This window comes from Cherax quadricarinatus, chromosome 34, assembly GCF_038502225.1.
Source record: "Cherax quadricarinatus isolate ZL_2023a chromosome 34, ASM3850222v1, whole genome shotgun sequence".
NCBI lineage: Eukaryota > Metazoa > Arthropoda > Malacostraca > Decapoda > Parastacidae > Cherax > Cherax quadricarinatus.
This window is the reverse complement of record NC_091325.1, coordinates 34,967,779-34,984,002: the sequence shown is the minus strand read 5'-3', so window position 1 is coordinate 34,984,002 and position 16,224 is coordinate 34,967,779. Positions and strand designations below refer to the sequence as shown.

At 43.6% G+C, this 16,224-nt stretch overlaps 1 protein-coding gene across 1 annotated transcript in view; it reads left to right on the top strand.

The window, feature by feature from the left end:
* LOC128693667 (uncharacterized) overlaps positions 1-16,224 on the top strand; it is a 120,895-nt gene that overhangs the window by 80,224 nt on the left and 24,447 nt on the right. The window contains exon 16 of the mRNA XM_070091268.1: positions 1,319-1,432. Coding sequence (XP_069947369.1) covers positions 1,319-1,432 — 114 coding nt within the window. The remainder of the gene's footprint in view (positions 1-1,318; positions 1,433-16,224) is intronic.

Genomic DNA, 16,224 nt, shown 5'->3' with positions numbered 1-16,224 from the left:
AGCTATTTACAGGTTAAGGATTCCTAACTTTATTGGCAAGCTAAGAGCTGTTACCTACATCAGCTCATTTGAAAGCATTTTTATTGTTATGAGACATACAGGTAGGGAACAGGATGAAGTTGGAGCCATCTGTGGGCCAGCATTTTCATTTGATCAACTGACGTTATCTCGTTGACATCATTATGCTGTACGAATGTGTTCCATACTCGAGTCATCCTGGGTATGTATGATCTCAGATGGAGTGATGTTCTGGAGAAGGGTACAGCCAGAGTGAAGTTGCTGCTTTCTGCCCGTCTTGTGGCATAAAAGCTTGTTTCACGCTGTCCTCGAGGTGGATCCAAGTGTGGTATTTTGACAATATTGGCCTTGTACATAACAGTAAGGCCACCCACATCCCTCCTATGTTGAAGGCTCTGCTGAAATGACAGATCTATCCAGGATGGGTCCAGGCGAGAGATGAGACGTCTTGCTCTGTTCTCTACTCTGTCAAGCAGTCGCAGATGAGAGGGGGGCAGACAAACCAAGAAAGTGGAGCATACTCAAGGTGTGAGCGTACTTGTGCCTCGTACAGGATCTTGCAACCCCTACTGTCAAGCAGATGCGAGATACGGCGAAGTGCTGTAAGCTTCCTGGCTGCCTTGTTTGCAAGATTTACAACATGGTTCTTCATGGTTAGTTTGGAGTCAAATTTCACCCCAAGGATATCAACTTCTTCTCCAGGTGCCAACATCGTCCCATTCATCCTTACTACTGCACCAGCATTACCATCATGGTGCCTAGAGACGATCATCATTTGCGTTTTCTCAGGTGCAAATGTTACTTGCCATCTATTTCCCCAAGCTGATATAGCTCTCAGCTGGTGATTGATGTAGCTTAGAGCAGCTGGCATTTCTCTCTCTCTCTCTCTCTCTCTCTCTCTCTCTCTCTCGCTCTCTCCCTCTCTCTCTCTCTCTCTTTCCTCTTCATCCCTATCTTACCCTGATACTATTACCCACTTGTCACATTCCACCCTAATTTTAATCCACATAATTTTTTTAATTTAGGCACTTACATTCTCTCTTTTCTTTTCATAACTGATCATTTAATATTACAGTTTTATGGAATCTTTATGGACGACATCACATACTATACGGTACCGTCCTCAGTAAGGTTTCCCTATAACTTCCTTCGTGTCTTTCATCATTATTAATAGAGTACTTCATTCGTGGAACAGTTAGAATTTCATGTCTTGTTAAAATACGTTATGGTGACTGTCACTATTTCATTTTTCTCTCAAGTATTCTTATATAGAGAATAAAATTAACATTTTCTTCCAGAGAAAAAAGTGGACCTAGAAAGTATCTTAAAGCGGACACCTGGCTACCACTTCCCTCTGCCTGAGCAGTGCAAGGCTTTGTTTGGCAGAGACTACCACCCAGCACTTACTAAGATTGTGAGTTGGAGAATTTTGTATCAGAATTGGTGTCCTCATCTACCACCCCACTGTGGGTGGAGCGTGGAGGGCGTGTGGGTGGGTGGTAAACTCACCGGTGCCTCTCATACTCGGAGAGAAGCTGTGGCCCGTGCCACCCACGTTACCGTACTCCGAGAAAACTTACACACACACAAACACACACACACACACACACACACACACACACACACACACACACACACACACACACACACACACACACACACACACACACACACACACACACGTGTCCTATGAGGAAAGATTAAGGGAAATCGGCCTGACCACACTGGAGGACAGGAGGGTCAGGGGAGACATGATAACGACATATAAAATACTGCGTGGAATAGACAAGGTGGACAAAGACAGGATGTTCCAGGGAGGGGACACAGAAACAAGAGGCCACAATTGGAAGTTGAAGACACAAATGAGTCAGAGAGATAGTAGGAAGTATTTCTTCAGTCATAGAGTTGTAAGGCAGTGGAATAGCCTAGAAAATGACGTAGTGGAGGCAGGAACCATACACAGTTTTAAGACGAGGTTTGATAAAGCTCATGGAGCGGGGAGAGAGAGGGCCTAGTAGCAACCGGTGAAGAGGCGGGGCCAGGAGCTAGGACTCGACCCCTGCAACCACAAATAGGTGAGTACAAATAGGTGAGTACACACACACACACACACACACACACACAAGGTGGACAAAGATAGTATGTTCCAGAGATTTTGAAGACAGATGAATCACAGGGATGTTAGGAAGTACTTCTTCAACCACAGAGTAGTCAGGAAGTGGAATTGTTTGGGAAGCAATGTAGTGGAGGCAGGATCCATACATAGCTTTAAGCAGAGGTATGATAAAGCTCACGGTTCAGGGAGAGTGATCTAGTAGCGACCAGTGAAGAGGCGGGGCCAGGAGCTTGAACTCGACCCCAGCAATATATATATATATATATATATATATATATATATGTATATATATATATGTATATATATATATATATATATATATATATATATATATATATATATATATATATATGCAATAAGATCACAGTAAACAGGTAATTTCAGAATATTCAAAACAACCACTGTGAAAGAATAGAGAAATTCCAAGCGCTTTCGTGACTACTCCTTGATAATGTGAGTAGTCACGAAAGCGCCTGAAATTTCTCTATTCTTTCACAGTGGTTGTTTTGCATATATATATATATATATCTTTATATATATATATTTATATATATATATATGTTTATATATATATATATATATATATATATATATATATATATATATATATATATAGTAGGTTGGTAGACAGCAACCGCCCAGGGAGGTACTACCGTCCTGCCAAGTGAGTGTAAGACGAAAGCCTGTAATTGTTTTACATGATGGTAGGATTGCTGGTGTCTTTTGTCTGTCTCATAAACATGCAAGATTACAGGTACGTCTTGCTACTTCTACTTACACTTATGTCACACTACACATACATGTACACGTTTATTTATAGACACTCATCTGAGTTTTCTTTGAATTTATCTTAATAGTTCTTGGTCTTATTACTTTTCCTTTTATATCCATGGGGAAGTGGAATAAGAATCTTTCCTCCGTAAGCCATGCGTGTTGTAAAAGTCAACTAAAATGCCGAGAACAATGGGCTAGTAACCCCCTTTTCTTGTAAAGATTACTAAAAAGAATAAGAAGAAAATTGTCAAAGTGGGAAGTCTGAATGTTCGTGGATGTTGTGCGAATGATAAGAAAGAGATGATTGTGGATGTTATGAATGAGAAGAAACTGGATGTCCTGGCTTTAAGTGAAACAAAGCTGAAGGGGGTGGGAGAGTTTCAGTGGAGAGGAATAAATGGGATTAGGTCAGGGGTTTCAAATAGAGTTAGAGCTAAAGAAGGAGTAGCAATAATGTTGAAGGATAACCTATGGCAGGTAAACAGGACCTATAAATGTATTAATTCAAGGATTATGTGGAGTAAAATAAAGATTGGATGTGAAAAGTGGGTTATAATAAGCGTGGATGCACCTAGAGAAGAGAGAAGTATAGAGAAGAGAGAGAGATTTTGGGAAATGTTGAGTGAATGCGTGGGGAGTTTTGAATCAAGTGTGAGAGTAATGGTGGTTGGGGATTTCAATGCTAAAGTGGGTAAAAACGTTTATGGAGGGAGTAGTAGGTAAATTTGGGGTGCCAGGGGTAAATGTAAATGGGGAGCCTTTAATTGAGCTATGTGTAGAAAGAGATTTGTTAATAAGTAATACATATTTTATGAAAAAGAGGATAAATAAATATACAAGGTATGATGTAGCATGTAATGAAAGTAGTTTGTTAGATTATGTATTGGTGGATTAAAGGTTGATGGGTAGGCTCCAGGATGTACACGTTTATAGAGGGGCAACTGATATATCGGATCATTATTTAGTTGTAGCTACAGTTAGAGTAAGAGGTAGATGGGAAAAGAGGAAGGTGGCAACAACAAGTAAGAGGGAGGTGAAAGTGTATAAACTAAGGGAGGAGGAAGTTCGAGCGAGATATAAGCGACTATTGGCAGAAAGGTGGGCTGGTGCAAAGATGAGTAGCGGGGGGGTTGAAGAGGGTTGGAATAGTTTTAAAAATGCAGTTTTAGAATGTGGGGCAGAAGTTTGTGGTTATAGGAGGGTGGGGGCAGGAGGAAAGAGGAGTGATTGGTGGAATGATGAAGTAAAGGGTGTGATAAAAGAGAAAAAGGTAGCTTATGAGAGGTTTTTACAAAGCAGAAGTGTTATTAGAAGAGCAGAGTATATGGTGAGTAAAAGAAGGGTGAAGAGAGTGGTGAGAGATTGCAAAAGGAGAGCAGATGATAGAGTAGGAGAGGCACTGTCAAGAAATTTTAATGATAATAAGAAAAAATTTTGGAGTGAGTTAAACAAGTTAAGAAAGCCTAGGGAAAGTATGGATTTGTCAGTTAAAAACAGAGTAGCGGAGTTAGTAGATGGGGAGATGGGGGTATTAGGTAGATGGCGAAAATATTTTGAGGAACTTTTAAATGTTAAGGAAGAAAGGGAGGCGGTAATTTCATGCACTGGTCAGGGAGGTATACCATCTTTTAGGAGTGAAGAAGAGCAGAATGTAAGTGTGGGGAAGGTATGTGAGGCATTGCGTAGAATGAAAGGGGGTAAAGCAGATGGAACTGACGGGATCATGACAGAAATGTTAAAAGCAGAGGGGGATATAGTGTTGGAGTGGTTGGTACTTTTGTTTAATAAATGTATGAAAGAGGGGAAGGTACCTAGGGATTGGCGGAGAGCATGTATAGTCCCTTTATATAAAGGGGAAGGGGGCAAAAGAGATTGTAAAAATTATAGGGGAATAAGTTTACTGAGTATACCAGGAAAAGTGTACGGTAGGATTATAATTGAAAGAATTAGAGGTAAGACAGAATGTAGAATTGCGGATGAGCAAGGAGGTTTCAGAGTGGGTAGGGGATGTATAGATCAAGTGTTTACATAAAAGCATATATATGAACAGTATTTAGATAAAGGTAGGGAAGTTTTTATTGCATTTATGGATTTAGAAAAGGTATATGATAGAGTGGATAGAGGAGTAATGTGGCAGATGTAAGTATATGGAATAGGTGGTAAGATACTAAATGCTGTAAAGAGTTTTTATGAGGATAGTGAGGCTCAGGTTAGGGTGTGTAGAAGAGAGGGAGACTACTTCCCGGTAAAAGTAGGTCTTAGACAAGGATGTGTAACGTCACTGTGAAAATTTGTGTGGACTGCCTCCAAGTGAATCACCTACCCTGGCAAACTCTGTTGACACCGAGTTCTGAGGTTGGTACCTCAGCCTCACAAGTGGCTTATAGGACAGATTCTCACAAATGATTGATGTTGCAAGAAAACCTCGCCTGCATGCACGTATAAAGAACTAACTTACTTGGTGTTGCAGCATATATCCCGATCTTCAACTTCCCTAAGCTTAGCCTTAGCCCCTTTGCACTTCCCCTCAGAAACCACGTGCAACTGGGAGCCTTAATTCCTGCAATATTCAATCATTATTAGTGACCTGCCTGCACCTGAGAAATTCCTATATCCAAGAGGGTATGTATCCCCTAGTATAACTATGCAGACACAGACACTAGCTTCCAGACTGCCTTGAGACACTGGTACTTACTGGGCTGCACTGCCAGCTGCAACACAGGCCCACAGATCAAACTCACTCACAATTCTCCCCAGACACTGGCCAGAAATCTACGAGATAAAGTGGAGGTCTTGTCTTACTGTATGGGCCTGATGGAGGTCATCTACGGTACATCGAGGTGCCTCTACCAGATTTCCCTAGGTCTCAAATGTGAAGACACGTGTGGGGCGCCGTCTGCTGATCACGGCACGTCTTGTCCAGTTGGTGTCTGTCTTATGAAGAACGAGCTGATGTCTTCCAGACCCTCGTCTCTTCGTTCAAACTAGGGCTGCCAGTTCTCCCTAGCTAACTTAACCTAGTGTTTGCCTACATTATCGGCCTTTTACTACCTATGTTAAGGTCTTTGGTCTACATTATTATTATCTACAGTTGCCTTAGTAAACCTAATATTAGTGTACTAACAGTAAAACTACCTACTCCTTCCCTGAAGGGTAAATCTATAAATTAAATAAATGCCTACCATCAATCCACTCGGGGAGAGAAATGTGTTTGTTTGGGAGGGTTTAAGGGCCACCCAGCTCAGCCATTCCATTACGGCCATGCCGGATCTGTCCTGTGGAACTTTAGGGACCAAATAAATTTCCACATCCTCCCGCCGGCGAAGGTAGGCGCCAAGTCTAAATCAAGTTCACCTTCCGCGAGCCCCCACAGCAGACCCTGGACATGAGTGCCATCCGGCCACTCTCGTCGAGCAGACTCCGGTCTAACTTCAACTGCCCAGTTTCCCCTGCGTGGACCTCTGGGGGTGTAAACTTGTTGGTTCCAGTGGTCTTAGCACCCTTTCCTTTAACTTTAACGTCTTTCGTATGTCTAGCCTTGACTGAGTGGCTCTGTACATTCCCACCCAGTGGCCCACATGCCCTGGTAGCCCTTCGTCCCACTGATACGAGGTTCCCTGGATTTAAAGGCAATCTATCTCCCTCTTTATGTACCCTGTAAAAGTATTTTCCGAAGGTGGCCGAGTGTTCGTCACTCCCTACCTGGTTCAGCTTCCCTGGCGGTTCATGTATACTGGTATTCATTATCACTACCCCCCCAGCTATCATGGGGACAGCTTCTCCTCTATCTGGCATGGCAGGGAATTCAGGTGGAATCCTGCCGCCTATGATGTAACCTACCGGGAATCTGTATAAACCAATTCCTTCCTTAAGCGTCCGTCGTGTAGACAGGAAGTCATCTATATGATTGGCTCCCACCAGGATACCTACATTTCTGACTGTGTCAGTGGTAAATCCGTGGTCTGCCAGCTTCACGTCAAGGTCTTTCAATCGCTTAGCTGCTGCAGCAAGACCTCTCACTGTAATTGCCCTGGGTAATGTCTTTACCACCAAGGCTGTAATGTCTCTGCGATGTCCACCTAATTTGACTGTGACATCCACCACATCATAAGATTTGGGTGGGACCTGACTATAGCCCCTCCCAACATCATACTAACTTTCTTTGTGGCCTTCAACTTTAATTTAGCCACCAACTTCTTTGTTATCAAGGATACTTGTACTCCTGGGTCAAAGAATAATCAGGTTGTTTCGGACCTGTGCCCATTCACAACCTTTGCCATGACTGTAGGTAGGGCAGCACCTCCGTGATTCTCACTCGGATTAGAGACTTCACTCCCACTAATCAAGCTGGCTACCATTTCAGGCTCGGACTCACTTTCTATCTCTACCTGAGAGATATCCGTACTAGCCTGGGGTTCCCTTAAATTATTAGGACATAGTGCAGTATGGTGCTTACCTTTGTAACAGACTCGACACTCACTGAGCTGGGTGCCACAGTCTCTCGCAAAGTGTTCCTCACAACACTTGAAGCAGAGTCTCAACTCCTTTAGTCTCTGTTGCCTACTGCTCAGTGTTGTATACTCCGGGCAACTCGTGCTAGTGTGTTCGCCTTCGCAGAACATGCATATTCTGGCATGAGTGCCTCTGAGGTTCTGCTTAGAGGTTCTTACCTTAGACACCTCTTTACCAGAGTACACTCCAACGTTAGTCGTACGAGCTTTAGACTGTTCTCTCGAGATCTTTGAGTGACTGTCTGGGTTTTTATGTGGTGACGGTGGTGACTCTTCTCTCATACCTATGCTCAAATGAGAAACGAGATCTTCCAACCCCTCAACAATTTGTTGTATCGTGAACCTATTCGTCTGATATTTTAAGTGTAACTCATACACTGTAGTGCCATCCAGTTTCCTCTGAATCACCTGACTGGTGAACCATTCCGCCTTACCCCAATCATGTAAATATTTAAGACTATTCGTCAAACTCATAACTTTGATTCGGAATTTCTCTAGGCTCTGACGGTCATGGCGATAAGCCTCTAGATCCAACAACCGATAAAGTATAGCTACCTTTATCTCCTCAGTGTTGCCAAACGTGTCCTTTAATTGGTCTTTGGCATGTTGGTAATTGGTGTCGGTGGTTTGGTAATGCCGGACCAAGTCCAAGGCTTTACCCTTGAGCTGTGAACGTAAATATTGTAATTTGACGGCATCTGACAAATCGTCTCTGTCATCTATCTGGGCTTTAAACTGATCCCAGAAAGCATTGTACTCTGTTAAGGTTCCGTCGAACATTGGTAAATTAAACTGGGGCAATCTGGGCAACACATTAACAGGCGTGCTGTTGTTCGTGTTCCTTGAAACATTTGCTGCCCCTGCTGTACCGGCCTTCAAAGTCTTTATTAACTGCTTGCAGAGTCTCATCTCTGCTTTACACTCTGCCCTTCGTTCGTCATAGTCTGTCCGTGCTACTTCGACTGTATATTCAGACTCACCTGTAGTATAGGCCTCTGTCTCATAAAGGATAAATGATCTCTCAAAGGCCTCCAGTCTTTGCTCCAAAGGTTTCAGGCAACTCTCTAGTTCCTCCCAGTCTACGTCTTGATCTTGCCTGACCATACGACACTCCTCACATGCTTTGCTCAGGCGCCCCTTATAGGCTCCCATAGACCGCTTTAATTGACTTAGAGCTGGGACAGCTGGTACTACATCTTCACCTACCATAGTTGCGGTTTAGTTAAGATCACGGTACTAATTTGTACTTCAATTAGCCCACCCCACAGCACGAACGGTATTAGGTGAGAATGAACGAGTCTCAAGGCTTCTCAACAAGCTTAACAATTCCCTTTATTATATTGACTCTACTCTGAATAAAAAATGTACACTGTTAGCTCTCAAATCCCAATCAAAATGTGTATCGACGTGAAAGGTTAACCTAGCAATTTCCTGTACAATGCCAGCAAATAATTACAGGACTTAACCTAGTCTCAGGTACAATTCACAAATCCCACATTAAAATGAATCAAAGACAATGAAAATCACACAATAAAAGGTGCAGTATACAAATTAAAATCACTTGGTTAACACAAATAAATTCAACAATTCAACTTGTGAAACAATAAATGAATAATGTGTGTAAACAGCTTGATCTAGCTTACTCAGTCTAGCGTGGATGGTTGGATAAGGTAAATCCTAACCTAACTAGTGTGCTAGCTTAAACCTGGCTTTATAACTCCCTGTAAATAATAACTAGGTTAAATCTGTCCTAGCTACTATATCTGTTGTAAATATTGCACAAGCCTAGCCTAACTATGGCTACCTTGCAAATCCACTGTAAGTAATCAACACACAAGTCTCCTACTCTGGATTACTTGTAATCACAGCAAATAATTAAATTCACAAGCTTCTCTAGCCTACCTGGCCTGCCTGTAAATTACTGCAAATAATAACTTCTGTGTATAGTCAGCTTGGCCTAGCCTCTGAGTAACCCTGGGCCTAGGTGTGCTAACTTAACCTAACTCTGTTAAACTGGTTCCTAACTGTGGCCTAGCTATGATAGCTTAACCTAGCTATTCCACATCCGGTTCAAAGGACCACTTTTTGTGAAAATTTGTGTGGACTGCCTCCAAGTGAGTCACCTACTCTGGCAAACTCTGTTGACACCGAGTTCTGAGGTTGGTACCTCAGCCTCACAAGTGGCTTACAGGACAGATTTTCACAAATGATTGATGTTGCAAGAAAACCTCGCCTGCATGCACGTATAAAGAACTAACTTACTTGGTGTTGCAGCATATATCCCGATCTTCAACTTCCCTAAGCTTAGCCTTAGCCCCTTTGCACTTCCCCTCAGAAACCACGTGCAACTGGGAGCCTTAATTCCTGCAATATTCAATCATTATTAGTGACCTGCCTGCACCTCAGAAATTCCTATATCCAAGAGGGTATGTGTCCCCTAGTATAACTATGCAGACACAGACACTAGCTTCCAGACTGCCTTGAGACACTGGTACTTACTGGGCTGCACTGCCAGCTGCAACACAGGCCCACAGATCAAACTCACTCACAATTCTCCGCAGACACTGGCCAGAAATCTACGAGATAAAGTGGAGGTCTTGTCTTACTGTATGGGCCTGACGGAGGTCATCTACGGTACAAAGAGGTGCCTCTACCAGATTTCCCTAGGTCTCAAATGTGAAGACACGTGTGGGGCCCCGTCTGCTGATCACGGCACGTCTTGTCCAGTTGGTGTCTGTCTTAAGAAGAACGAGCTGATGTCTTCCAGACCCTCGTCTCTTCGTTCAAACTAGGGCTGCCAGTTCTCCCTAGCTAACTTAACCTAGTGTTTGCCTACATTATCGGCCTATTACTACCTATGTTAAGGTCTTAGGTCTACATTATTATTATCTACAGTTGCCTTAGTAAACCAAATATTAGTGTACTAACAGTAAAACTACCTACTCCTTCCCTGAAGGGTAAATCTATAAATTAAATAAATGCCTACCATCAATCCACTCGGGGAGAGAAATGTGTTTGTTTGGGAGGGTTTAAGGGCCACCCAGCTCAGCCATTCCATTACGGCCATGCCGGATCTGTCCTGTGGAACTTTAGGGACCAAATAAATTTCCACAGTCACCATGGTTGTTTAATATATTTATAGATGGGATTGTAAAAGAAGTAAATGCTAGGGTGTTAGGGAGAGGGGTGGGATTAAATTATGGGGATTCAAATTCAAAATGGGAATTGACACAGTTACATTTTGCTGATGATACTGTGCTTATGGGAAATTCTAAAGAAAAATTGCTAAGGTTAGTGGATGAGTTTGGGAATGTGTGTAAAGGTAGAAAGTTGAAAGTAAACATAGAAAAGAGTAAGGTGATGAGGGTATCAAATGATTAAGATGAAGAAAAATTGGATATCAAACTGGGGACGAAGAGTATGGAAGAAGTGAATGTTTTCAAATACTTGGGAGTTGACGTGTCGGCGGATGGATTTATGAAGGATGAGGTTAATCATAGAACTGATGAGGGAAAAAGGTGAGTGGTGCGTTGAGGTATATGTGGAGTCAAAAAACGTTATCTATGGAGGCAAAGAAGGGAATGTATGAAAGTATAGTAGTACCAACACTCTTATATGGGTGTGAAGCTTGGGTTGTAAATGCAGCAGCGAGGAGGCGGTAGGAGGCAGTGGAGATGTCATGTCTAAGGGCAATGTGTGGTGTAAATATTATGCAGAAAATTCGGAGTGTGGAAATTAGGAAAAGGTGTGGAGTTAATAAAAGTATTAGTCAGAGGGCAGAAGAGGGTTTGTTGAGGTGGTTTGGTCATTTAGAGAGAATGGATCAAAGTAGAATGACATGGAAAGCATATAAATCTATAGGGGAAGGAAGGTGTGGTAGGGGTCGTCCTCGAAAGGGTTGGAGAGAGGGGGTAAAGGAGGTTTTGTGGGCGAGGGCCTTGGACTTCCAGCAAGCGTGCATGAGCGTGTTAGATAGGAGTGAATGGAGACGAATGGTACTTGGGACCTGACGATCTGTTGGATTGTGAGCAGGGCAATATTTAGTGAAAGGATTCAGTGAAACCGGTTATTTTCATATAGTCGGACTTGAGTCCTGGAAATTGGAAGTACAATGCCTGCAGTTTAAAGGAGGGGTTTGGGATATTGGCAGTTTGGAGGGATATGTATATGCTTCTAAACTGTTGTATTCTGAGCACCTCTGCAAAAGCAGTGATAATGTGTGAGTGTGGTGAAAGTGTTGAATGATGATGAAAGTATTTTCTTTTTGGGGATTTTCTTTCTTTTTTGGGTCACCCTGCCTCGGTGGGAGACGGCCGACTTGTTGAATATATATATATATATATATATATATATATATATATATATATATATATATATATATATATATATATATATATATATATATATATATATATATATATATATATATATATAAAGTTGTCGGATATAGAAATAAGTGATGATTCCAGGATTCTTCGGTATTGGGTGTTGTCTTCTGTGGCGATAAGTCTTGAGTTTCTGTAGTTTATCAAGTGGTTGTGTGAATTACGGTGTTGTACGCATGCATTCCTTGTGTCGTCAGACCTGCTTGCGTATTGGTGCTCTGAAATACGTGTTTGGAGGTCCCTTGATGTTTCGCCCACGTATAACTTGTTGCAGTCATTACAAGGGATTATGTATACTCCTGCAGAGGATGGAGGCTTGTCCTGCCTACTACTGGTGATGTCCTTGATGGTCGTGGTTGTGGAGGTAGATACTTGGAATGATGTTTTGGCAAAGATGTTGGAAACATGTTTGGCAATGGAGTTGGTGGGAAGGACTATGTATCTCTTCTCGGCAGTGTCTTCTCTGGGTGTGTTGAAGATGTTTAGTGCTCGCCGTCTGCAGTCTCTGATGAAGTGACGATAGTGAGCTTGGCATCTGACCAATTATGCGCATCTCTTCCCGCGAACCGTTGCCGCAGATCTGAGTGCACGCAGGAAGAAGTTTCAATTACACCAATGCTTGGTTTTGTGTCGGGTGAGAGTAGAAGTGGAGAAGACGTTTTGGTTGGTGGGAGCTAAGGCTTTAAAACGAAGCCTGTGGTCAGGCTTGCAGAGGTAAACATCAGCGGAAAGAGGAAGAAATGACGCCAAAGTGTAACTGATTGAAGTTGACCTGTTGGAAGCAGTCTTGGCAGCTGAATGCCAGTTGCCAGTTATGAGGAATGTCAACATGGGTCGGAAGCCAGGCGAGACGCAAAAGAACACAGAGAAACGTTCGGCTTCGTGGCAGCTCATCGTATCGCGCGGCGAACCCATGGGTAGTCCAAAGTTCAGCCGAGTTATGCGATTTTCAAAGAGAAACACCTAAAGTCAACACATACTCACCAGGTCGACGAAGTCGGTCGGAAGACCGCGAATGTCGCTTGTTAGTACTTTGCGAATAGGGCTGAAAAAGTTTCTCTGTTCCCGATGTTGATGTTGCGAATGTGATTGAAGAAGAGTCACCCGAGCGTAAGTCATGCTCCAAGAGCTTCGAGCAGGTTTGGCGAGAATTTCTCGCAGCATTCCCGAGACAGTTCGACATTGCTTCGTGAAACAGCAGTGTCGCTTCGGCAGGTGCTCGCCGCGCTGGCTGCAGCAGCTTCCTCATCACCTGGTAGGCTAGTCTCTTTGAAATGTTTTAGCAAATAAACTCACTGTTGTTGCAGGTTTGTAGGTATTGTCATTGGTGATTGAGGTCATGTTCATGAGGTCACCTGATGGTCGTGTTCCTCTGCCAACCTTTTGTTGATAAATGTCAAGATCAGAGCTGCGCAAGTTGAGATGGCACAGCGAGATGATGCCTGAGCCACGCCTTTGGAAGTCGGAGTTCGGCCTTGGCGACAGTTCTGAGTGTCTCAGTTTGCCTTCGTGGCTCTGCCGCGCACTGGCGCCCAGTCAGGCCTTGCTCGTGGCACAGTGACACAGCATCCCTCAGGTCTTCCCAAACTTCCACCATTACGCAGCAGTGTCAGAAGCCTTCTCAGCAAGCCTCGACTGCCGAATACTCGTTGCATTCGCTGCGAATACTGGCGGTGCAATTGTTCATGTTCGAGTTTGTTTCGTTTGAGCATTGTTTAAAACATCCGGCACACTTTCGTTAGTCCGATGAGTAAAGGTATATCGCTTGGAGAGAGTAGCAAGAAGACCATTTGTCAGTTGTTCGTGTTCGTTAAGTAGTGAGCAAGCTTAGAGCAACCAGGTGGCTTCGTGTGAAGGATCCATTTTCATCGCAGCAGCCGACACCGACGGAAATGAACGGCATAAAAATCGCCTGATCGCACAAATGCAGCATAACGATCTCTGCTGACCAGCTACCGCCCACACAAAGGGGGCTTTTCAAAACACAAACGAACTTACCGGGGCGCGGTTTAGCATTTAGTAGTCCGTCGTCAGGTGAACGCTGGCATCGCATTCTTCCTCAACACTATAATTGCACTATAATTGAACAGGTATTTTCCAAACTCCACTATCCTCGTCACTTCATCAGAGACTGCAGACGGCGAGCACTAAACATCTTCAACACACCCAGAGAAGACACTGCCGAGAAGAGATACATAGTCCTTCCCACCAACTCCATTGCCAAACATGTTTCCAACATCTTTGCCAAAACATCATTCCAAGTATCTACCTCCACAACCACGACCATCAAGGACATCACCAGTAGTAGGCAGGACAAGCCTCCATCCTCTGCAGGAGTATACATAATCCCTTGTAATGACTGCAACAAGTTATACGTGGGCGAAACATCAAGGGACCTCCAAACACGTATTTCAGAGCACCAATACGCAAGCAGGTCTGACGACACAAGGAATGCATGCGTACAACACCGTAATTCACACAACCACTTGATAAACTACAGAAACTCAAGACTTATCGCCACAGAAGACAACACCCAATACCGAAGAATCCTGGAATCATCACTTATTTCTATATCCGACAACTTCAACCAGAATAGTGGCTTCTATAACATAGCTGAACCACTTGCCAAGAAACTTCTTCATCGCTATCCCACATAAGAACACTGTAGAAGGTCTGCTCACAAACTTGTCCAGTCTCCTTTCCAAGCTACCCAAGTTTTTAGACTCTACAACCCAACTCGGTACATCATCAGATGCAGCATTCTTCACCTGACCTCAGCCGGACTATAAATACTCGCTTTCCTTCCACCCCAGGTAGTTCTGTTTGTGACTTGAAAAAGCCCACTGTGTGGGCGAAACGTAGTCAATAAAGGATCACATTATACTGCATTTGTGTTTATATTGCCATTGTGTCGGTATTTTATACCATTTATTTCCATCGTGTCAAACACTGCAGTAGAAATGGATCCTTCACACAGAGAATACCTGGACCTTCTCCTAAAAGCTTACTCACTTCGCAACAGACACAATTTTCTTCGTGACTGCATCCAAGAAATGGTCTTACCAAGATCTACTCCTCCTCAAATTGCCAACATCAAACCACCTTTCTCCGCTACAGCTCGGACCTACCTTGAAGAGTGTGCAGATGACTTAAACAATGCTACAAAGGAAGCTTTTCTCCAAGCCAGAACACTAGGCACAACACTCCGGGGCAACATGAACAGACGCACCGCCGAAATCATTCGCAGCAGAGTTACCACAGCGAATGTTCAACAGAAGATCAGACTTACTAGGAAACTACAAACACTCTGCGATAATAGTAATTGGAAAAGTTTAGGAAGACCTGAAATTATTCAAAATCTTTCATCTCGTCCACTGTCAACCACAGAAACTGAAGCCCTCAGCTTAGGCCTCAAATTCGCAACAGGAATTACGAAACCAAAACAAGACCTCAATTTCATCGCCAAAAACTACAGACACAATGACTCCGACTTCCAAAAAGGCTATCTTCAAGGCATCATCTCAGCAGCCATCTCAACACGCAGCTCCCCAGTCATACCCCGACGTTACATCAATGCACTCAAAGGTTTAGCAGAAGACACGACCATCAGGGTCACCACCGCTGATAAAGGAGGTGGTGTTGTCATCATGAACACTGACGATTACAGGAACAAAATGCTCAATCTACTTAATGACCCAGATACCTACAAACCTCTCACAACTAACCAAGTGGACAACCTTACTAAAACTTTTCTTCAAAGGACTCGCCGCATTCTGAGGAGCTCAGAACAAGGGAAGAAACTTCTGCACACCATGCCCAGCAACCCCAGACCTGCCAGAATGTACGGCCTGCCAAAGACTCACAAGCCTGGTATCCCACTGAGGCCCATATCCTCGGGAATAGGCAGTGCTCCCCACAAGCTCTCAGGAATTCTCGCCAAACACCTCTCGAAACTCTTGGGCACTATCAGTCCAGCACATCTCAAACACTCAGGTGATCTTCTCAATCGCATTCGCAACATCAACATCAGGAACAAGAAACTTTCCAGCCTTGACGTGACTTCCCTATTCACTAAAGTACCTACTAAACAAGCCATCGATCTCTTGCGCAAGAAAATTGATGATTCACTTGATCTTCCCATTCCAGCCAGCGACTTCATCGACCTGGTTGAACTATGTGTTGGCTTTACGTGTTTCTCTTTTGAAAATCACCTCTTTCAGCAGACTTTTGGACTACCCATGGGTTCGCCACTCAGTGCAGTCCTAGCGAACCTATACATGGAACATCTAGAAGCCGAACGTTTCTCCACCATTATTCCTTCGTCTGTCACCTGGCTCCGTTATGTTGACGACATTCTCCTCATAACTCCTAAACGCTTCAACGTTCAAGCTCTCCAAGACAAGCTCAACCAGGTCGAGCC